This window comes from Procambarus clarkii, chromosome 24 (assembly GCF_040958095.1).
Source record: "Procambarus clarkii isolate CNS0578487 chromosome 24, FALCON_Pclarkii_2.0, whole genome shotgun sequence".
NCBI classification, from domain to species: Eukaryota; Metazoa; Arthropoda; class Malacostraca; order Decapoda; family Cambaridae; genus Procambarus; species Procambarus clarkii.
In genome coordinates, this window is record NC_091173.1 from 6945135 (window position 1) to 6970280 (window position 25146).

Sequence of the window (25146 nt, forward strand, 5' to 3'; positions counted from 1 at the left end):
TTTACCAACAACACTAGAGGTGGTGCGCTTGGAGGCTTGAGGCACAGATGTACCACTGAGATGGTCAAATTATTTTATTGTCGTAAGAACAGTAAGCCATTATAATGATCTAGACAAGAAGATTGTAGATGCCGATTGCATTTACAGTTTTATGAATAGGTACAATAGAAGACCTGAAAAAAAGTCGAGGGTTATTCCATCAACGGCTAAAATGTCGGGGTCCGAGAACTGAACCTCGACTTTGAAAGATCAAATGGGCGACTACACATAGATGAGGTGAACACTCTACATTAACGGACTTCAAGTTGGTGTTTTATCCCTTGAAGATGGTCCAACAGCCTGTTGGTTAGTGGTTGTCACAAGTGAGGTGTTCCATTTGGTCACCATTTGGTCCGGGAGACATCTCCCGTCACGCAGGGTGCAGTCGCGCCTCCACAGATCTCCAGTATCATCTCTTGATACTGGTAATGGCTCAAAAGGGCCACCACTTACGAGCTATTCATGCCCGTGCCACCTCTTGGGTGGCTTAATCTTTATCAATCAATCAGTGAGGTGTTGACCACAGACGGGTCCCTGCTCTGGTCCCATGGTCCTCAGTTTATTTTCTCTGGTCCCATGGTCCTCAGTACATGTTCACTGGCCTATAACATCCTAGCCTTATAATATACCAGGCACCATATCAACATAGTGTATCTAACTAGCCAGCGTCAGGCAGAGACTAAAATACCCGCCATTCCTGATTCAAAGCGTGTAAACTGTCTACATTTAACAAAAGATGTAATCACTCTACCTTATCAAAACATAAACTAACCCTGTAATTCTCCTAATTATAATCTGATAACATTCAGAACCTATCACAATAACAGGAAACAAAAGGTCTATCACAATAACAGGAAACAAAAGGTTTATCACAATAACAGGAAGCAAAAGGTCTATCACAATAACAGGAAACAAAAGGTTTATCACAATAACAGGAAACAAAAGGTTTATCACAATAACAGGAAACAAAAGGTCTATCACAATAACAGGAAACAAAAGGTTTATCACAATAACAGGAAACAAAAGGTCTATCACAATAACAGGAAATAAAAATGGTCTCACATTCTCTGTGTCAACAAACAGGTATACCACACTCCATAAGATCATGGCTCCAATATTCAAACATTAGGAGCTAGGATCGTAACATAGTACCGTGGTCCTCAGTACATCTAGGCAATGGTCTCCTTGACTTATTCAATATTTCGTCATTGTTAGTGTCTCCTCCCAGAGTGGTGTCAGCTGTTGTAGGTCTCAAGAGGTTTAGGACCCAATCTCATGAATTGCTGGAACCGTTCTAGAGCACAACATTAAACTCCGCGTTATGTTATATAATTCCTCTTCGTTTTGTGTCGGCTGAATGAATACCTGAATGCTCTTCTGTGGTGCTTTTGATTATAGGGTTATCAGCTTTAAACTAGCTCTCATAGCATGAGTTGGGGACCTAAAATTAACCGAAGGGGAGAATGAGCAACAAGTTTAATAGATTAATAATTGTGCGACAGGACCCTAGAGCTGAAGGACAAACGGCGCAAGGACTATTATGTAACCAAACACTTGAGGATCACCTCAGAACAATATTCGAGGCTTCCAACAAGACATTCATTCAGACTTGAATTGTAAACACAACTTTTCCGCCAAGCGACTCCGTGGTGACCTTCTTGCTGCGTCTCTCTCTCCCTCTCTCTCACACACACACAAACACACCCTCTGCATTTACTGCCTCAATATCAATTTTCTTTATGCATAAATATCTCATTTCTCGTAGGATAAAGTTAAACATGATTATACCTACTCGGGGGGGTGGAGCCCCTATAGGCATGATCTCACAGGCTTATTAAAACCAGTGCAGTTCTCTATAGTACCTCATCCACCTCGCCATTTTGTGTTATTCCTGTTTCTTCTTGTAATTTTAATATAACACAAAATTTGTCTTGGTAATATCATTGTAGTGAGGGTGTCTGGCACTCCTGACACGAAGCTGCTGCCTACTTATTTATACAAGGCGGGAGGAGAATGGTGCTACATCACTCCACTTGCGTATTAGTTCCTCAGCCTTACTCTGGGGGTCGGTGGGCGAGGCTGCCGCCACTTGCCACAGTTTTAACAACCTTTTGATTTCTTCAGGTGTAAAGTCCGCAATACTTTGCTCATATGCTGTACATCTTTATTGAGCTTGTTTATGTAGTTAGTTACATGCCATATTGTTTACTTCTATTGAGAGCTTCATGCGTGTGACGTGGAGGCCCGTTGGCGTCTTCAACACATGTATCGATATCTTCAATGAATTTATATTTTAATTTATTTTAATTTCTGTATTATGCACCCCATACCCAGGGCACTCAGTCATTATACCTCGGGATAGTTGTGCCAGTTTCAAAACATCACTCCATCAGTGATCATTCATTCCTAGACTGACTCGTATCTGAAACTTGTTCGTTCAACAAAAAGATGTGTGAATCATGCCAACCGATCACAAGAAGGCTCTGATACTCATTAGGGTCCTGGTTCATCATGTTCCTTACATGATAGTTACTTAGCATTAATTTTTGTATTCCTAATAGATAGAAATAATAATCTCTTTATGTAAAGGCGTTTATATGGTGAGGCTTCATATAAGCTGATGTACTCTAGGATAACAGCTGTAGCTTCCAACTTTCCAACTTCATTGGCAACATGAAGTTCTCTCTCTCTCTCTTAGAAGAGAGAGAGAGAGAGAGAGAGAGAGAGAGAGAGAGAGAGGAGAGAGAGAGAGAGAGAGAGAGAGAGAGAGAGAGAGAGAGAGAGAGAGAGGGAGAGGGAGAGAGAGAGAGAGAGAGAGAGAGAGAGAGAGAGAGAGAGAGAGAGAGAGAGAGAGAGAGAGAGAGAGAGAGAGAGAGAGAGAGAGAGAGAGAGGGAGAGGGAGAGGGGGAGGGAGAGGGAGAGGGAGAGAGAGAGAGAGAGAGAGAGAGAGAGAGAGAGAGAGAGAGAGAGAGAGAGAGAGAGAGAGAGAGAGAGAGAGAGAGAGAGAGAGAGAGAGAGAGAGAGAGAGAGAGAGAGAGAGGGAGAGGGGGAGGGAGAGGGAGAGGGAGAGAGAGAGAGAGAGAGAGAGAGAGAGAGAGAGAGGGAGAGGGGGAGGGAGAGGGAGAGGGAGAGAGAGAGAGAGAGAGAGAGAGAGAGAGAGAGAGAGAGAGAGAGAGAGAGAGAGAGAGAGAGAGAGAGAGAGAGGGAGAGGGAGAGAGAGAGAGAGAGAGAGAGAGAGAGAGAGAGAGAGAGAGAGAGAGAGAGAGAGAGAGAGAGAGAGAGAGAGAGAGAGAGAGAGAGAGAGAGAGAGAGAGAGAGAGAGAGAGAGAGAGAGAGAGAGGGAGAGAGAGAGAGAGAGAGAGAGAGAGAGAGAGAGAGAGAGAGAGAGAGAGAGAGAGAGAGAGAGAGAGAGAGAGAGAGAGAGAGAGAGAGAGAGAGAGAGAGAGAGAGTATTAACCATGAGGGTCAGCTGGTTGTTCTCACCACCTGCGAGACTCACAACAGCCAGCTAAAACACACACACACACACACACACACACACACACACACACACACACACACACACACACACACACACACACACACACACACACACACACACACACACACACACACACACACACTCCCACACACACACACACACACACACACACACACACACACACACACACACACACACACACACACACACACACACACACACACACACACACACACACACACACACACACACACACACACACACACACACACACACACACACACTCACACACACATGTGTGATGATAATGTGTAATGAAACTAGGCAGTGGAAACAGGAGGCCAGACACAGAATAGGAGATGAAGTACTTAATGAAACAGACAGAGAGAAAGATCTAGGAGTTGATATCACACCAAACCTGTCTCCTGAAGCCCACATAAAAAGAATAACGTCTCCGGCATATGCGAGGCTGGCTAACATCAGAACAGCCTTCAGGAACCTCTGTAAGGAATCATTCAGAATCTTGTGCACCACATATGTAAGACCAATCCTGGAGTATGCGGCCCCAGCATGGAGCCCGTACCTTGTCAAGCACAAGATGAAGCTGGAAAAAGTCCAAAGGTATGCCACTAGACTAGTCCCTGAACTAAGAGGGATGAGTTACGAGGAAAGGCTGCGGGAAATGCATCTTACGACACTGGAAGACAGAAGAGTAAGGGGAGACATGATCACAACCTACAAAATCCTCAGGGGTATTGACAGGGTAGACAAGGATAAATTATTCAACACTGGTGGTACGCGAACAAGGGGACACAGGTGGAAACTGAGTACCCACATGAGCCACAGGGACGTTAGAAGGAACTTTTTCAGTGTCAGAGTAGTTAACGGATGGAATGCATTAGGCAGTGATGTGGTGGAGGCTGACTCCATACACAGTTTCAAGTGTAGATATGACAGAGCCCAATAGGCTCAGGAATCTGTACACCAGTTGATTGACAGTTGAGAGGTGGGACCAAAGAGCCAAAGCTCAACCCCCGCAAGCACAAATAGGTGAGTACACACACACACACATGCGTCCATCATAAGCAACTGGGGAAATACATCACTTGATACTATGAAGGAGACTTTACTTGGTTCTCTGTTTTCTTGTTTCTCTTTCTGTTTTTTGTTGTCAGTATTTTTGTTCTATGTTTGTTCATTTTCTCTCTTGTTCTCTGTCGTTGTCTTACCAAGACAATATTTGTCTTGGTAAGATTTATCTTACCCAATATTTGTTATTCTATATTTGCCTAAATATTTACTATTTTCTTGCAAATATATTATAGTTGAGGTGTAGCCAGTTCGAGAATATAACTGAATGGATCTTAGTTGGGTGTTCTTTATTTATCTAGTCATGTTCACTTATTCTGATTACTCATTGAAGCTGAGGAGAGGGAATGGGGGAGGAAGGGAGGGAGTGAGGGAGGGGTGTTACTGATAGGGGGTGAGGAAAGGTAGGGACGAGAGAGAAAATGGTGGGGGGTGGGGGGGGGGAGTAGTGCTGTAGTATATATATATCAGTCTGGGTAGTATGTTCTCTCTATGTCTTGTTAGCACCCCTTCAGTCGACATGTAAGTACGTGTGTCTTTACACACACACACACATATATATATATATATATATATATATATATATATATATATATATATATATATATATATATATATATATATATATATATATATATATATATATATATATTAAGAAGGGAAGGGAGTACTACCTCTGGTTGGAAGAAGGGGACCCATAGCCTCGGAGGAAACCACACATAACGCATTAGAGGGAATGTTTAGTTCCCCTCCAATACAGTTTTAAGGAAACGAACAAAGGAATGGGCCTTCATGTCAATAGTGACTACCCAGACAGGTACAAGCAGTGTGTTGTCAACGCTTATGTCGACCGAGCTCTCACTCACAGCTCTGGTTGGAAGCATGTCGACGAGGAACTCTGTAGTCAGGCAGGTTCTAGCCAATAATGGCTTTTCTAGCGGTTATGTTGAAGACGTTGTTAAAAGAAAGGTGACACGCCGTGCAACCTCTGAAGAATCAACTAACACAACACCTGCACCTCCTATTAGATTGTTTTACAGGAAAACGAAATTTTACTAACATCCTCCCCTCCCCCCCCCCCCCCCTTCCAACCACCAAAGAAGGGAATACTCAGTCAACAGATGGCTCTGTCCCGATGGTATCTGGCATGTATTAGGCTAGACGTGTTATAGTGCAGTGCTGAGGAGTTTCCTACCGCTGAAACGCATTCAAAACATCAACAAACATTGAGGAAGCTGGAAGTGGGTTTACCCATCATTTCCTCTCGCGCAGTCATCGGTAAGGGTAAATCTTCAAATAACTGTGAGGTACCATGAAGAAGACTGTTTTCCGTAGTCGGGAACAGGAAGCAAATCAAGTTCAAGTATGTTTATTGAGACAAGAAAATACATCTCAAAGGGATAGAGTAGCTTAGGCTATTTCTACCCCTCCCCTCTACTTCAAGTCCTTCAACGGGCGCACAATTTTTCAGTAAGTATAAATCAAACCACAATACTGTACAAGACACCCATTTAACATTGCAGGGTAATATAATAAGCACAGCATATAAGTGTTACACTCTTGGGGCAAAATGCTTGTTGCTCCCAAGTATTCTATCATACCATGATCACAGCCAAACAGTTTGATGTGGTACACTACTTCTTTCCTTATTTCTATAATTATCAATAAGTTGACACTAATACATAATGATCAAAGGTATGGGCGTGCGGCATTACTACATAATTTACACTCCTTATCTTTTTCACTGACATCAACACCGTATTGCCAGATATATTTGTATCCTATTCTTAATCTCATGTGAATTGAATCCTTCCAAGTAGACTTTCCTCTGCCATAGGTGAAGGACGAGTTTGTATTTATTATTGAATAATTCTTAAGTGTGTTACTACTATCCACCAGTAGTAACACTGGTGGAGAGTAGTAACTGATCTGGCTTGTCCAGATCTCCCTTGGCCATCACGTCTGTAGCAAGCACATTTGAGAAAATGTACGCCAGCTACTTAATTTATCCACAAGAACTTCATATTTACTGAAATCCCTGAGGACAGGTTGCACGGTACAATGGGGTAGTGAGCGTTTCTGGGACTTCCAGAAATAAGAGTTCACTCCCACCTATTAGTATAATATTTTCTAATAGATGTATGACGATATTGTGAGTTCAATGGGAAGAAAGTTTACCAATTAACTTCATAGTACATTTTTCACTTCAGTGGGCCTGACGCGTCTCAATACAGTACACCATTTATATTATTATTTAATAATCTGAAAAAATAACGACGAACAAAAAATTATCAACTGTGCCCATACATGGATCCTGATCATGGTTGACAGGACCTGGCAGAGGCTTGCAGTGATAGTGGCCGTGGCGGTGACAGCCGCCCCCTCAACGTCCAACACCTTCAATGCCGTCGAGAAGCCCGGATGGGAGCCAAACTTTCTTGGTCAGACCCCACTCACGGTGAGTCTTAGATCTTCCCTTTTCACAAAACAAGTACACCAGATATATGACACTGAGAACCCTAGCTAGTTGGTGTTGGAATCCATGTAAGAGCGATACTTTAGCCCTTACCTTGGTGATGCTAGAACATCTCTTGTGTATTTTTTGAATCTCCATCTAGGTGGTGTTGCTGGTGTGTTCAAAACATCTATTTATGCAATCTTGCATCTTTCTTCCAGATGGCGTTAAAATCTTCATGTTGGTATAATTAAAATTACCATAATTTTTTTTGGCAACTCTAGCCAAAAGCTTTAAGAATGATGAGTTGTCTGAATTTTCATTGATTTTAACTTCAGCTTTTTATTTGTATGCCAGTTTTTATTCGTAGTGGTATTATTACCTGCAGCATGCGGCGTTCATGGAAGCCTACTTCTCCGAGGACGACACCCTGGAGTACGAGGACAGGTGGAACATCTACGTCTCCACCTTCAATCCTGTCGGTGGGGTAAGTTCTACAATCCCATTTTGACTCGTTTAGAGAAAATGCTTTCGCTTAAAGGGATAAAAGTTTTATTGCATATTTAAATTTCTCCTTTAAGTGTAAGTCTGTAGTTCACATTTGTGAGTGTATTTTGTATAAATTAGGCTGTGTGTGACTCGCGCTTGTGAGTAGTTTATTGTGCTGGTAATTCCGAACATGTCTGCTGCCTCGCCATTCGATGATATTAGTGAGCATTTAATGATTTGTAATAGCAATAGGGCCTTCTTCAATAAGCCTGTGAAAATATTGGACAAGTTAATGAAGAGTGGCAGGAAGAGGTGATGGAGGTGAGGAAAAGTTGTGTTGGCAGTGTGGATGGTGACGCAACAGTGACACCACCACGCAAGTATTTCCTTACTCACACACAGTGGTAGCCGTTTGTTTCGGAATTTGTTCGTTATCTGTATACGTTTTTCTTTTAACGTCACATGAATATAATAGTTTGAGTTCCTAAACACATTTTTGGGGGATGAACGGGTGCTAATGAACATAAATTTGCCTTTGTCATCGTTCCACGGACAGTACAGCAAAGAGGATTATGTATATGAATATCCAGACATGTATTCTAAAACGTAGCAAGAATTTTGCTTTAGTTAGAATTGTTGCTGCTTCAGCAGGCTGTGGGGGGGGGGGGGGATCCCATTTTCCTCTTCCGACACCCAAAGTTATGGTAACCCGAAATTGTATATTACCCCCCCCCCCCCCCCAGGCTAAGAGCCTACGGCCTAATGCCCGCCAGCACCACGGGGCCCCACCAGTTGTGTTTAGTTTTGAAAAGCCACACTGGCCAGAGGGTGGGGCCCATTTAGCTCCTTTGGCCTAGGGCTCAAAAACAGTTAGATCCGGCCTTAATTAGCTCTGTGATCTCGCTTTTTTTATATAAAAATATTGTTTTAACTATTCTTAACATTATTTTTGCGGATGAGTCAAGCTTGCAAAGATTTTCATTAGTGAGCACTGCCTTAGTATTAGAAATTGCCTTAATAATTATTCAAGCTGTCTACAAAGTTATAGGCAGTCGTAAAGCGACACATTTCCTTAATTTTAATATCATAAACACCGTCTTAAAGCGGCGGATGTCTTAAACAATAGCAAGGTAATGTGTGATCAGTACATGTACACTGGTGCTGTGGTTGTGTGTGTAATACATGTACATTGATGCTGTGGTTGTGTGTGTAATACATGTACACTGGTGCTGTGGTTGTGTGTGTAAAGCATGTACACTGGTGCTGTGGTTGTGTGTGTAATACATGTACACTGGTGCTGTGGTTGTGTGTGTAATACATGTACACTGATGCTGTGGTTGTGTGTGTAATACATGTACACTGGTGCTGTGGTTGTGTGTGTAATACATGTACACTGGTGCTGTGGTTGTGTGTGTAATACATGTACACTGATGCTGTGGTTGTGTGTGTAATACATGTACACTGATGCTGTGGTTGTGTGTGTAATACATGTACACTGGTGCTGTGGTTGTGTGTGTAATACATGTACACTGATGCTGTGGTTGTGTGTGTAATACATGTATACTGATGCTGTGGATGTGTGTGTAATACATGTATACTGATGCTGTGGCTGTGTGTGTAATACATGTACACTGGTGCTGTGGTTGTGTGTGTAATACATGTACACTGATGCTGTGGTTGTGTGTGTAATACATGTATACTGATGCTGTGGATGTGTGTGTAATACATGTATACTGATGCTGTGGCTGTGTGTGTAATACATGTATACTGGTGCTACTCGCAGCTGGACGAGGTGTACAGGATAAGGGCTCCAGGGCGTTACCTCTCAGACATCAGCGCCTTGAAGGTTGAGGTGATGGACCAGTCAGCTTACTGGCCCAACAATCCTGACTACCTCCCTAGTGAGTACACGTACATAACATATATATTGGTTCAGGCGTGTATGTATATATATATATATATATATATATATATATATATATATATATATATATATATATATATATATATATATATATATATATGTCGTACCTAGTAGCCAGAACACACTTCTCAGCCTACTATTCAAGGCCCGATTTGCCTAATAAGCCAAGTTTTCATGAATTAATTGTTTTTCGAGTACCTAACCTACCTAACCTAACCTAACCTAACTTTTTCGGCTACCTAACCTAACCTAACCTATAAAGATAGGTTAGGTTAGGTTAGGGAGGGTTGGTTAGGTTCGGTCATATATCTACGTTAATTTTAACTCCAATAAAAAAAAATTGACCTCATACATAATGAAATGGGTAGCTTTATCATTTCATAAGAAAAAAATTAGAGAAAATATATTAATTCAGGAAAACTTGGCTTATTAGGCAAATTTGGCCTTGCATAGTAGGCTGAGAAGTGCGTTCTGGCTACTAGGTACGACATATATATATATATATATATATATATATATATACGTAAAGTATTATTATTATTATTATTAAAATTATTATTGCCTGTTCAGTGAGAATTTCACCAAGGCCTAGGGATTTTCTGGGTATGTCTAGCCATCACAGCCTACAGAGAAGACAAGGATCTTTACTCTCATATAACTGCCGCTTACTAGACAAATCTGTTGTCTAGGGCAGAGGAAAGACGTGTTTAGAACCAGACTATTTACAGACAATAACAATTATAACAACAGTACTCTAAGGCAAGTCCTCACATAATCACAGAATGCTGCAGCATATTGATCTGACTCTAGCTGGCACAATAAAGATATTTTCATTAAAATAAAGAAGCATAACTTAGCATATAGAAATGTGATAACTATTTTCCAACTGCAAATAATGAGACACAATAATATGGCACTCCGAACATTTATATGTGGGGGAGAAAATTATAACATACTTTTGCTTTTCACGGTCATGTAAGACTTGTGTGAAGTTATTATCGGGTGATTACGGGCTATTCATGCCCGTGCCACCTATTGGGTGGCTTAATCTCCGTCAATCAATCATACTCGGGTACAGGAGTGTGCAGGTCCCGCCCCGTACCAGCACACCTGCACTGTTGACGCCGTCTAGTGCCGCCAGGGGCTAGGGACTCAAGTCAGCCGCCAAAACATCTATACAAGTCTAGTCTTAACACTGTTTTAATAACCTTTAATTCACGTTTACTCGGTCCAGTAAACAACAAGTTGTTATACAGTTAGCACAAAGTTCACGTGTGTAGAGTCGTCCGCAACACTATACTTAAACACTGTATACTTTATACGTACTAAGTGTTTGACATAATTAGTGTTGTGTAACAGTTCTTCACAGTAGGTCCTAATTAATACATCTATAATGCATTTGGATGGAAATTTATATAATCTTTTAAAGTGATAATTGTAGAGAAAATTTATCCCGGGAAGGTTGAGGCGTGTGTCTTTCAGTGCCCGGTTGAGAAGTGGGAAGTCTGCCCGTGTGTGTATCCTTACAGGTTCAATCGGAGGCTCCGAGGGAGTCATCTGGACCTCCGGGTTCCTGGTGACGGGGAAGACAAAGGGGCAGCTGCAGATGTACGACACCACTAAGGACCCCGTTCTCGGCCCCTACAACATCGCCTCCGACGACACCGTCAGTTACCTTTCCTCTCCTGTTGGGGGGTTGTGGGGTTCATGTAGTGTGGGGAACGGTTGTGGTGGATGCTGATGGTGGAAAGAGTGAATTTCTGTGTGGATTGAGTGCATATTAAAGTGGAAATTGTTATGAGCACGGTTATGAGAGTGAAAAGTTCATGCGGGTGCCGGTTAAGGTGGGCCATGTCAGCGGAAACTAAGTGTGCGTAGGTTTGCCATCTGTGCTTACCTAGCTTTGTCTCCGGGCAGTACCGGTCACTTGTAGGGATTATTCCACCTGACCTTGTGGTGCAGGAGCGTGCCAGTGCTGGCGTGTGCTGTGTGTGTGGCTGCTCATGAGTGACTGTCAATGGCCATGCTTGAGCCACTATGTAAGAGCGTATATAGATTACTAAACCATGCTTTTAGATGATTTATTGTCTTAAGTTTTAAGATACGATACCCTCATTGATTATAAGATCAATTCGCCAAACATTTACGTTTTCAAAATCAACTTCAATTTCAATTGCACATTAAAATGTATAGATTTTGAGGTTATTTGTACTACAGATAGTAGAGAAATTGTATTTTATCTTTGAATTCATCCACCTCTTAAGCTCAAAGTAAAAAATTACTGCATCTTCAAATACCGAAGTAAATTCGAGAGTGGTGACTGTGACTTGTAACCTGGTGACCAGCTTCACAGTTCACATATACACTGCAGAACGACTGGTCGTACCATCGCGTCGTGTGGAAGGATATGGACCAGGACGGTGACTTGGATGCGCTCACAGCAAGGTTCCACAAGCCTTTAATTGGTGTGTACTCAGCCCTTTATAGTGTGTCCACTCTGCCTCCTCTTTGTCAGGTACTCAGGCCCCCTCAGCCGCCGTGGCTTCCGTGAACTCTACTAAAACACGTGAATATTGCTGACCAGACCACACACTACAAGGTGAAGGGACGACGACGTTTCGGTCCGCCCTGGACCATTCTCAAGTCGATTGTCTTGACTTGAGAATCAATCGACTTGAGAATGGTCCAGGACGGACCGAAACGTCGTCGTCCCTTCACCTTCTAGTGTGTGGTCTGGTCAACATACTTCAGCCACGTTATTGTGACTCATCGCCTGCACGTGAGTATTGTTTACAGTAATGTTGCGTCGGTTATAACACAGTATTGATCAAATTTTGTTCCTCGGTAGTAAGTGCTGTTTACTAATTGCTTATGTCTAAAAGTATAGAAAATATACTCCTCAAACTTTGCTTTTGGAGACCAGGAAATTTATATCAGTGACCAGGACTCCTTATCTAAAGCTGTGACAAATAGTTTCATAACGAACAATTTGATGTAATTCCCGGGAGTCACCCAGTGCCTCGCTGCTCCTCCTCCCCACAGAGAACTGGGTCCACTGTGGCCAGTCCCGCCTCTGGTAGTGCACCTGTATTTGTGCTATTATTATTTGACTTGAAAGTTCTAAAAGCTACTCTAAGTTTACTCACCACTTAATAGTGGTGAGTAAACTTTACTCACTGTAAAATAGGCAAATTTCAAAATATATGAGTCCTGGTCACAAAAGCAAAGTTCGTGGGGGAATAATAGCCATTTTCTCTGATTTGGAGGCGCAGGAATACTACACAGGAATTATTTCTGTTTGGTTATTAACGTTGAGATGCATGATGGAGGTGGTGGTGGTGGTGGTGGCGGCGGCTGACGCTGCACGTGTGGCTCAGGATGGGTCGCAAATGACTACGTCATATTAACCATGACGTAGCGTTTCACGTCACTCTTACAGAGATGTGTAGACGTCAGCCATTGTTGTGATGTGACACAATGTCATTAGCGCTACAACCACAGATGTCGCTCATAATTCACAACTGGCACTGTACTCTAGATAAAGGAAGCCGATTCTGAAAATAGCATTATTAACAAGAATAGAGGTGTCTATAATTAAATTCACTTTGAACTCTTGTTTGATCAATACAAACATTCTCCCTTCTCATATATAACTTTCCCAAACCTGGCTCTTGTACTTGACTTTTTCCACACCTGACTCTTCCTTCCTTTTCCCCGACAGGGACCACAAAGCACGATCTGGTGTGGTTCGAGAACGCCGGTGAGGGCTTCAGTGAGGGATGGACGGCCCACGTAGTAGCGAGCGACGGCCCAGACGTCCATTTCGCCTTGGTCACCCTCAGCGCCGGCGGGAGGGACTTCGACTGCATCATCGTCGGGGAGTTCTTCAACCAGCAGACCTCTATTTACTGGACTGAGAGCGACACCAACGACTGGACCGACCTCTCCTTGGTGAGTCTTACCTAATCTGTGGCCTGGCGAACCCATGTTATCGTCTTCCTACAACTCGGAAATGATTATGTCTAGTTCACTTCCTACGCGTTCCCCTACCTACACTTCCCCATACACGTTCTATAGGTTAGGTAATAATTGTAATTACGAAGCAATAAGATGCTTATCTTAACATACTAAGTAGGTTAGGTAAGGTCGGTGTTTTCTATGAATCTTTTTACGGGTATCTATTATGTTAAGTATGTCACCTATGCACATATTTAATAAGTCAATATTGACTTATTAAATTTGCGAGAACGGGTTGCGTTCTACTACGTTCTACTTATACACGTTCTCCTACACTTCCCCTCCCCCCTCCTCCTACACTCCCCCCTCCTCCTACACTCCCCCCTCCTCCTACACTCCCCCCTCCTGACCTTACCCAGGCGTTCAGTCACGTATTTTGTGTTCATTCCCTAGGTCAAGTCTCGGGTCATCAACGAGAACGCTGGTCAGGTGTTCGACGTTCTAGTGGACGACTTCAACCGTGACGGAACGCTCGAGTTTATCGCCACGGAGTACAGAACTGACCTCGGAGTCGGCCAGGTCACACTCTATCAGTTCCCCGAGGACTTTAGGTGAGCAGCGGCATCAACGGGTACTGGACAGGTTTGAAACAGTTTGATGAACATGAGGAAAACTTAGCGTCATCATGGGCTGGAGCTTTAGCGATGAATAGAGACCAGAGGTACACAAGGAAATTACAATAGAGTGATATATGTATGAGAAAATCATTAGATACATACGTTAATATGATTTCATTGTGTTCAAGTAAGTTTATTGAGAAAAGGAAGTACATCTCAAAATGACAGAGTAGCTTAAGCTATTTCTACCCTCGTATTTCCTTATGTATTTGAAGAGAGCGTTTGGTGGAGGACTTCACTACCCACACCAGAGAACTGTATGTGTAAACCTTAAGGTTGGCTACCAGCTCGGGGCCTCGAGACTCCCAGTGGATTCCGGCGTATCCCAGGTCTTATTATCTTTAGAATCTTTGCCATGTCGTGGTCCAGGGGCAAAGCGTGCGTCTGGCTGTACCCAGGACACTGGTTCGATCCCCGTCCTGCTCCAATGATGATCTCAAACCAGAGATGAATAGAGATCAGGTGATGCGATGACATGTCATTATATAATGGTGAATAGATGGTGAACATGCAGTTACCAGGTGATGAAGATGCGAGTAACAGGTGAATGACAAGCAGTCATTCTGCGGGCAGACCGTCGCTCTGTAATGTTTATGCATTCATTCACTGATTTAAGTTGCATTTTCAAATAATTTGGCTACATAGTCTTCCCGGCTTGGTGCCTTCTTTGGATAATTACTTACTTCAACTAGTTTGTCATTGATTAAGCTATCTGTTCTTTCATTAGCTTAGTAAATTGTTTCTCTAGGTCTTATTAATGTCTATCTTTCTCGCATTCTCACACTGGACCTTCCCTGGTGTTTCATGACAGAACGGACGAGTTCCCTCGCCTGAAGCTTGCTGACGGGTTCCGTCCTAACCAGATACTGGTGGGACAGACCATGTCCCCGGGGACACCCAAGGTCTACTACCCGACCGCCGAATACGCCAACGACCTTGCTGAAGACGGCATGTAAGTAGTCGCGGAGAGGTGGGTCAGGGACGGGAAGCATCTTAGTGCCTTGGTTTTCTCAAACACACACTACACACACACACACACACACACACACACACACACACACACACACACACACACACACACACACACACACACACACACACACTACACACACACACACACACACACACACACACACGCACACACACACACACACACACACACACACACGCACACACACACACACACACACACACACACACACACACACACACACACACACACACACACACTACACACACACACACTACACACACACACACACACACACACACACACACACACACACACACACACACACACACGCACACACACACTACACACACACACACACACACACACACACACACACACACACACACTACACACACTACACACACACACACACTACACACACACACACACACACACACACACACACACACACACACACACACACACACTCACACACACACACACACACACACTACACACACACACACACACACTACACACACACACACACACACTAGTCTCTCCATGTCCCGCACTCACCAGCGTCTCCTCTACCTCCCGCAGGCCCCACAAACCCTTCATCCTGCTGTCTGGGGACGACGACGGCCGCATGTACGTCCTGTACCCCAACACCGAGGACCGGGACGACTGGGTCTACCAGAAACACATCCTCGTCGACACCCTAGAAACCACTATTGGTAAGTGGCCGACCAGTGTTGTGAAGCCTCTCCACGCGCTAATGTGCTCTGAATATATTTGATAAACTAGCAAAATTAAGGCATCGGTACATGTGATGTAACCTCCCCATTCTTCCCCACTCTAAAGGTAAAATGGCTCACGGGGACTTCAACAACGATGGGTACGAAGACATAGTGGTGGGTGGATACTCCAGTGGTCAGCTCTATGTGTATACTTATGCCTTCCAAGTGTAAGTAGGCCCGCCCTTGGTCGCGCCTCTTTATAACAGGTATGCAAGGCGCTCTTTAACAGCACTTAAGTAAAGCACATATGTAAAGCACTCGTGTCAATCACTTATAGAACACCTATGTAAAGTTGCTGTGTAAAACAATAAAGCAAAACACTTATAAATTCCTAGTTTAATGTCATCCAGAAACATGTGTGTTCCCAGGACTGTCTCCTGCGGCACTCCACTGGTTGTGTGTGGCGTCAGTGTCCAGGACCCGCGTTACAGGGGTCAAGGGCGCGGTACTCTCTGGCTCTACGCCGCATATAAAGATAATATGAGGGTTTATGGATAATAATTGTGGGGTTTACATAATATGCTTCGCGGTAATACGTAATATAACGTGTACATTTACATCAAACATCTTGGGCTAATACTGTATTACTGTAACAGTATTTTAGGTTGATAATACCGATGTATTTTAGGTTTAATATTGATGTAATTATTGCTATATATAATGTACTTACAAGTAAGTGTAGACGGTTGACAAAAGTAATATATAATCATGTTATATGAGATTGTCATATAACATGATTTTGTAATTTGGTGGGCGGAGACGAGCGTCTCCACGGGGTGTTCAGGGCCTCATGTAGTTGAGGGCTTGGAGTATGGTGACTGTGCGAGGGTAGTTGAGGTACCGCCAGGACCCCATGGCGGGTATCTGGCCATCGGCGGTGCAGGAGCTGCAGCAGTGGAAGGCCACGAACTGCAAACGACACTTCTTGAAGCGGACGGCAGCGCTACAGACGGAGAGAGTTGAAGAGCTGCCGATGAAGGTGCTGTCCTCACACGGCGTCAACGGGCCTGTCACACACACACACACACATAAACATGAGTAGTGGAAGTAAGAGTAGATGGCTCCGGAGCTAAAACACTTCACATCGCAGTGGAAATATGAGGCAAGATAATTACAAACCTAGGGATAGAATTTAAAGGGAAGGCCCTGTGTGAGAAGCACCATTACTGCATCTTAATTATGCAATTGGTAAAACAAATGAGTGCGTTGCATGAATTAGATATATTAGATACATTAGATCATTAGATGTGAATAATCTGTGCCATAACAATTGTCAGCCCAGATTAACACCACCAGAGCGTGCTCGGTTATAAGGGGTCACGTGTAGCAAGAGGGAGGGTTGTTGTTGTTTCAGATGCAGCTGCTCTGAACAAAAAGTTCCAATTAGTATGGGTTATGGTGAGCCCGTAACAGAGGGAGAGGTAATGCTCGAGGCCATCATGCCAGTCGTACGTACAGTCATGCCAGTCGTACGTACAGTCATGCCAGTCGTACGTACAGTCATGCCAGTCGTACGTACAGTCATGCCACTCCATCTTATACTGGCGGAAAATTGTTCCGCTGACAGATACATCTAAACTTTTCTCTCATGAAATGATAAATCGTTTTATTGCTAATGATAAAATGTATGAAATTCTTACACTGTGTCCTGAGTTAACATCTATAGAAGAACAAATCTAAAATCACGAACACCAAAACTTCTCTTAACATATTTTTCAACGTTGAATGTTATAGGAAAAGTATTTCTGAAAATACTTTCCTCCAATGTGTCATATTGTATTGTTACCTTATGAAAGTTACAGTGCGAGCAGTATTCTCTTCCCATTACTATACAGTAATTAAGTACTGTATACATATAAATTATTGAAATCAATGACAACATACACTGAAGTCTGATTAAGACATGTGCCCTCTGTAATCCTTTTTGCACTACCACTTACAGGATGAGTATGGGGTGCACAATAAACTACTGCTCTCAGAATGAGTATGAAATGCACAATAAACTACCATTCACAAGATGAGTATGGGGTGTACAATAAACTACTGCTCACAGGGTGAGTATGAAATGCACAATAAACTACCATTCGCAGGATAAGTATGGGGAGCATAATAAACTACTGCTCACAGGGTGAGTATGAAATGCACAATAAACTACCATTCACAAGATAAGTATGGGGAGCACAATAAACTACCGCTCAAAGGATGAGTGTAGGGTGCACAACAAACTACTCACAGGATAAGTTTGATGTGCACAATAAACTACCGCTCAAAGGATGAGTATGTGGTGCACAATAAACTACTCACAAGATGAGTATCTGTTGCACAATATGAGCAGTGGGTTAATGTGATACAGGAGTAAGTAATGAAGCTCACCTAGAGTGGTTGGTGGTAATGGGGTGGTGGTTGTGGTTGTTGTGGTGGTTGATGTGGGTGGCTGGGTGTTGTTGTCGATCTTGCTCACGGTGCCCTCCAGGGCTGTCAGCCGCCTTTTCAGGTCTGAAGTGACCTCCTGAAGCGTGCTCGACAAGGTGTCCAGGTTCCTGTTGTTGTTCATCGCCAGGTCCTTCAGGTCGTGCAGAGCGCCGGTGATGTTTCCAGCGGCCTGTGTATGGTGATCCAAACACTGCGTGACACCTGCCTGCTGGGTCGTAGACAGCCCGTCCATGCTCTCTTTGTTCAGCGTGACTGAGTTCAACACTTGGTTCAAGATGTTTGTGATTTCACTGACTGACGCTACACAGCCATCGGTGAGCAGGTCCCTGACTTCTGTGAGGCGAGCGTCCAGCTGCTGCGTGTGGTCTGACACATGGGACAATGTGGCTAGCGACGCTAGACTCTGCTTGAGGTCGGAGGTGGTCGTTGACACAAGAGTGGAGAGTTTACTCTTCAGCTCCAACAAGTCGTTCTGGGCCGCTAGGGACGACATGCTTTGCTTCACCTGAATAATGTGATCGTTGAGCGGCGACAGTTTGTTTTCCATACTATTTAAGACGTCACTGGATAAACTGTTGACTTTCCTCTCCACTTCTTCTACTTTCGTCACCAAAGTCGATAGTTTCCCTATAAAAAGATCCATCATCTCGGCAATTTTGACGTTAAGCACATTATCAATACTGTTCATATCTGACTGGTTTTCTTCCTTATTTCCTGTGCATAACTGTTCCATCTTCCCCTCCAGAGCATCTAAACGAACGTTAAAGTGCGTTCGTTGTTGTTGAAGAAACAACTTGATTTGGTTTTGGATCGAAAACAATATTTCATCACTATGGGGGACGTCCGGGTGCCTGGTCTCGGCGTCGAGTCTCTGAGACGAGCGCTGCGCCTCCTGCTCCAGAGGGCTGACGTCAGCCGCGTACACTCCCGCCACCACCAACACCAACACACTCCACCACATCTCTCTTGGTGCTCAGTTGGCCTCTTGACGTATGCTAGTTAACAGCAGTCTGAGTGTCGACGGGCCGACGGCTGGGTGTAAACTGGCTGAACGTCTTCCCTCACTCTGGCGCTCCCCTCTGGTGCTGTGGCCCCTCTCTCCCCCTCATTATATAGGACACTCCCGACCCCTCACACAGGAGGATCACACCCGTCCTCACGACTGGGCTCATTACATGCTTCTCAGACCGGAGCAGTACAACTGACCGGAAGCTGTACATACGTATAGACTTGTAACAAAAATAAATCTAGAATTTTGTTCGTGATAAAAGGAATTAACTCCTAAAAGACGGTAAATAAGCGCTTGCTGGCAACAAGGAGTGAGTCGTCTCTTACCATTGCCGCCAGCGGGGGCCTGTATTGTGCCCACATGTCCACCCCATTCTTATGGTAGTTTACCGTGTACTCCATCATATAATGAGACTGGAACCACTATTTAAGAAACTGTACCAAAATAAGACATTTAAAAGATAATTAGTCAAACACTTTTTGTTAAATAATCATAATATGTTCCTAAAAGATCCCTCAATTAGCACTCACAAGATGAGGCTGCAGTAAGGTTGTAAGATGTTAATCCCCCCCCTTGTTTTACTGTTCTGTTTTTGTTTACTGTTCACTTGAGGCAGTTATAAGCGAGTCCCAGATGCGTCTGGGGTACAAGTGACAGGATGAACAACCCAACTATGTTTCTTCCTGTTTCGTGGTGCTGAACATGCTGCTATGACCAAGTGTTCACTCACAGGATGAGTGACGCTGCCCAACAAATTCACCCGTCCGGGCAAGATTTAATGCAGTGAAGGGAGTGAAGATAGTTGGCAAATATTAGAAGTTGCAACTACGACGGTTGCTTGTGGGGGTAGTGGGGTTGGGGGGGGGCGTGTTGGGAGACGGACTTTCCAGAGAGGGGAAGAGTGTGGGGCGGGTTGAGGGGAGGGGAGTGGGGCCGTGTTGAGGGGAGGGGTGGGGGACCGGGGTGAGAGGAGGGGTTGAGGGGGAAGGGTTGAGGGGAGGGGTGAAAGGAGGGGTGTGGGGGGGAAGGACATTCCACAGAGGATAACTATATTAGTGAAGACAGAGATGTCTTGTGCTGTTCTGGGAAGTTGTGTCCGAGCTTCTAGCTTAGTCCCCAGTGGTAGCTCCGTGTGGTCGCTCCCAGTGGTAGCCCCCGTGGGAGCCCCATGAGGTAGTCCTGGGTAGTAGCCCTATGAGGTAGCCCCCAGTTCTAGCCCAAGGAAGCAGTCTCTAATGGTAACCCCATGATGTAGTCCCCAGTGGTAGTCCAATAGATGTATTCTCTCCACCCTCTTCACCCTCTTCACCTTCATACTCTCTTCCCTCTGACTCTCTGTTACCCCTTCCCTCTCTCTGTCGTTCCCCTCACTCTCTCCCTCCCTCACTCTCCCTCCCCCACTCACCCTCCCTCACTCTCCCCTCACTCGCAGCTTCCAAACTGGTCAATAATATCCAGACACATTGTGGATCAGTTTTATTCAATAAATGGTACAGCAGTTTTACTGATAATTATCACTATACAACAGTAGCCTGTGCTTGTTGATGCAGCATGGATATCATACAGCATATTTCTCCAGCCAATCTACCACCATGTATCTGCCCAGTATACCTTTATCTACTCTCCTTGCCTCTTACTATCTACCAGCTCTACCAACAGGGCACAGCAGGACTACCATCAGTGGGGCTTCTAATATAACTGACAAATTAAAAGACTCTAACAATAGCAACATATAAATTGGGTTTTATTTTCGTATTTTCACGATTTGAAGAATACTTATTTTTTTAATTTTTGCAAGTAAATTTTGCATGGTAAATATAATTGGTGATTGTTGAGGGCAGAGCAATGCGCAAGAGGCAGCAGATTGTGGAGGCAGCGTGCCCTTGGAACACAGAGTACAGCCACATGTCTAGATCACAGGTCACTATGCCTGGGGGGGGGGGGGGGGGGAAGCCTCGACCCCCCCCCCCACGAAGCTGTCAACACCTTGACAGCGCCGCAGGTCAAACCTCACCCTGGGATCTTCATCAGGAAGATCGGGCGTGATTAACGATCTTACGGACAATGTCGCACTGCTTTACGCTCGTAGTGAGTATATTGTTTGTACTCGCTACACGCTCCATCTGTTCACTGTTACGTAACCACGTATTCATAATACGTGGTTCACTAAGTAAGTAAATTCATAATTAATTAATTAATTCATTCATTCAGTAAGAATTCATAATAATAATAATATTATTATTATTGTTAATTTAATAATAATAATGAATAATAATATTAATAATAATACACAAGGAAATTGGAGCAGTGCAGGGATGCGAACCTGCGACCTAGGCACTTCCTAGCGCACGCCTTAAACCTCTCAACCACGACATGCTACAAGTAAAGTAACCTAAGTTTCAACTGAAGCCACTCTGGGTGTTGAGGCATCTATCTGATACCAAATAAAGTTTGTACACGTTATCCGCGTACATTTCTTCCTCTTCCTCTCACACACTGTGTCTACTTTCCTCACTATTTCTCTCCCTCCCTCTGGAATTCTGGTGTGGTGTAGGTCTTCCTCTAACTCTCCCTTTAAATGCACAAAGAAATCACATTAACGTGATGTATTAATGAAAATAATAATAATAATAATAATAATATTATTGTTATCTGCAAGTTAGATTTTTTTAAGCCTCTCCTGCCTCCATAATCTTCCCTTCTTGCAACAGATAAATCTACTCTGGTTGTATGTACCATCTATCATAGCAACAACATACTTTCTACCTCTACCTCTCTACAGTGTGTGAGAGGAAGAGGAAGAAATGTAAGCAGATAACGTGTACAAACTTTATTTGGTATCAGATAGATGCCTCAACACCCAGAGTGGCTTCAGTTGAAACTTAGGTTACAGGCAGTGTGCTTGATCTACCTCTACTATCTACCGCCCCAACAATAGGTTGATCCTGCGGGGGTAGTGTAGGTAGCGATGAAGTCCAACGTCCGGAATACGGCCAGCGTCGGTACACGTCCGGCAGCAGTGGTAGGCCACGATACCCAGGAAGCACTTGTCGTACCGGAGCGCCGCCTTGCATAGGTTGAGGGCGCTCACGGCCCCCACGAACTCGCTGTCCAGGCATGGACCCATCGTTCCTGCCGGCAAAAACAAATATATTTTTATCCCTTACGCAGGAGAGTGTAGGAATAGATGACTTCTGACTCTTGTTTGCAAGCTTACAGCCGCATCAAGCTCTCAGAAGTCAAGCCTGGCCTCGGGCAGGGCTTGGGGAGTAGAACAACTCCCAAAACCCCATCCAGGTATAATCCAGGTACTCTTGCCATAGCTCATCTAAAGTCTTGTATTGCCATAGCTATATCTAAAGTTCAAAGAGGTTGGATATGATACGAACCTCGAACATGATCTGCCAATCGGGTTATAACCACGTTCCCAATTACTGAGATTGGAACTGAAGAGAACAGTTAAGGATCGGTGCCCAATCAATCTCTCTGTCGAGGGTTTGAACCCGTTATTTGATGTCACTTTTGCTTGGTAGATTTTATTATTTTCACTCGTTTTTCTCGTTATTTTCTCACATTCTCGTCCAACCACCTGGGCTGGACGGTAGGGATGCGGTCTCGCTTCATGCAGGTAAGAGTTCAATCCCCGACCGACGTCCAAGTGGTTGGGCACCATTCCTTACCGCCGTTCAATCCCAAATCCTTATCCTGAGCCCTTCCAAGTGCTGTATAGTCTTATTGGCTTAGCACTTTATCCTGATAGTTCTCTAGCTTCCCTTCTCACATTCCCTCGCTTGTCTCTCACTTCTCCTTGCCTTTATCACACATTCTCTCACAATTACATTTCCCTATTTACTTCGTTATTCCCTTACTTTTCCTTACCTTAACTTGTTATCCTCTCAGTCTCCCTTCACTATCATCTTATTTTCAATCTGAATTATCTCACTTTCACTTATTTTCTTTCTCTCGAAGATAAATAAACAGAACAACAAACAGAGAGGCAGACAAGTGGAGAGCCAGACAAGCAGAAAAGTAGACAAGCAGGAAAGCAAATAAGCAGGCATTTTTCACATTTTGTGGAATAAATGCTTTGAAATTGGAAAATTAAAAAATCTGTTAAAGACTCATTGGTTTGTCTAGTGTGACACTGTGTAGATTTAGACTGGTGAAGGTGTAGCAGTGTAAGGGTTTAGACTGGTGAAGGTGTAGCAGTGTAAGGGTTTAGACTGGTGAAGGTGTAGCAGTGTAAGGGTTTAGACTGGTGAAGGTGTAGCAGTGTAAGGGTTTAGACTGGTGAAGGTGTAGCAGTGTAAGGGTTTAGACTGGTGAAGGTGTAGCAGTGTAAGGGTTTAGACTGGTGAAGGTGTAGCAGTAGAAGTGTGGGCGACGTACCTGGAGGGATGGTAGTAGTGGTGGTGGTTGAGGGCTGCTGGATGGTGGTGGCTGCCGGCGCCAGCATGTTCTCGTTCAGTTGCTGTGTTGCCTCCTGCAGCGCCTCCAGTTTTTCGACCAACGTGTTTTCTGTGTCTTCAAGAGCAAGCGACATACCGGTGAGTGCGCTGCCATTCTCATCCACCTCCTGCACCAGTTGCTGCAGTAGTTCCTCCAGCCGCTCCAGCTGACGGTACGACCCCTCCTTGAGCTGACACTTGTCCATTACCTTCGTCAGGGAGTTATATACTGGCTGAAGAACGTCTAGCGACTTGAAGGTTTTTCTAGAGTACTCAAGAACCTCAACTGATGAGACATTTCCCAGCAGCCTGGTGATGTCATCTAGGCGACGATTTAGTAAATCCAGGCGCTGGTCCAGGTGCTCCCAGGTGAGAGAGCTGGGCGAGAGCTGTTGTGACAGGTTCCTGGCAGCTGTTTGGCCAGGTACCTCGGGCACTTCACTGTCTATGCTTACTTTTTGGCCACATGCGCGACTTTCAACTTGACGAAGATCGGACTTCGTAGGTAGAGTATCCAACTGTTCCTGTAGCATCTTGCCCACCAGGCGAGTCTCCTCGCGGAACTCACGCTTCAAGTCGTCCGTCATTACCTTCGTCAGGATGGTCATCTGTTCCATATATCTGTCTAGCATGGCTGGCAGTGTGGCTTCTATGTCACTCGCTTTAGTGTTCTTGTCTAAGTCGCCGGGGTTTTCACACTTGCGACTGACGAATGTTTCTATTACCTTAAGCCGGTCATTAATACTTTTCTGGTGCCTGGTCAGGAGGTCGTGCACGGCTGTCGTGACGGTGTCGCTGACGGCTGGCTGTCGTTTCGCTTCTTGTGGTGTGGTCTCCCTATCCTCTTCCTGCAAGCTCTCAATGGGGCCCAGAATGGAGGCACAGCAGGAGGTTCCCAGGAGGAGCAGACGCAGGAGAAGCAGGAGCTTCATGATGGAGGTGTGTGAGCCTCGGGGCGGTGCAGGAGCCTGGGGCAGCAGGTGGACGGCAGCCAGGCAAGCGCACCGCCCACAGGAAGGAACCTGTTCGTCAAATAACTGTTCTAATCAAGAGTTTCCTCTGGTCTGGTCATGCACAACTTCTGATCATCCTTCATCTCTTCTTTATCTCTTTTTCTTTCTCACTCTCAGTCTTTCTCTTTATTATCACGGCTTCTTCTTCTGATCATATCTGCCGGGGTATAGCCTGGAGCAGCTCTAGACCCGCCAGTCAGTGTTCCCAGCAGGACAACACACCTCATGATAGACACTGTTTTGTAATCTGACTGAAAAAGTCTAAACCGAAAGATTTGACAATTTACTCTCTCTGAGCCTTCCTTATGTCTGTCCCTGAAGCCTCCTTTATTCTCCCTGAACCTTCCTTTGGACTGTCCCTGAACCTTCCTTTAGAGTGT

At 44.4% G+C, this 25146-nt stretch overlaps 2 protein-coding genes across 2 annotated transcripts; one reads left to right on the forward strand and one right to left on the reverse strand.

The window, feature by feature from the left end:
• Positions 1-5070: 5070 nt before the first annotated feature.
• LOC123761772 (uncharacterized) lies at positions 5071-16191 on the forward strand. The gene is made up of 11 exons (XM_045747964.2): positions 5071-5131; positions 6941-7067; positions 7453-7551; positions 9337-9454; positions 11007-11143; positions 11849-11942; positions 13199-13428; positions 13888-14045; positions 14923-15063; positions 15667-15800; positions 15928-16191. The coding sequence occupies exons 1-11, from the start codon at positions 5091-5093 to the stop codon at positions 16032-16034; spliced, it is 1386 nt and encodes a 461-aa protein (XP_045603920.1). The 5' UTR covers positions 5071-5090; the 3' UTR covers positions 16035-16191.
• LOC123761773 (interaptin) lies at positions 16185-24732 on the reverse strand. The gene is made up of 5 exons (XM_045747965.2): positions 23695-24732; positions 22230-22437; positions 21365-21471; positions 18237-19268; positions 16185-16870 (listed from the first exon to the last, which is right to left on the reverse strand). The coding sequence occupies exons 1-5, from the start codon at positions 24683-24685 to the stop codon at positions 16644-16646; spliced, it is 2565 nt and encodes an 854-aa protein (XP_045603921.2). The 5' UTR covers positions 24686-24732; the 3' UTR covers positions 16185-16643.
• Positions 24733-25146: the final 414 nt, after the last annotated feature.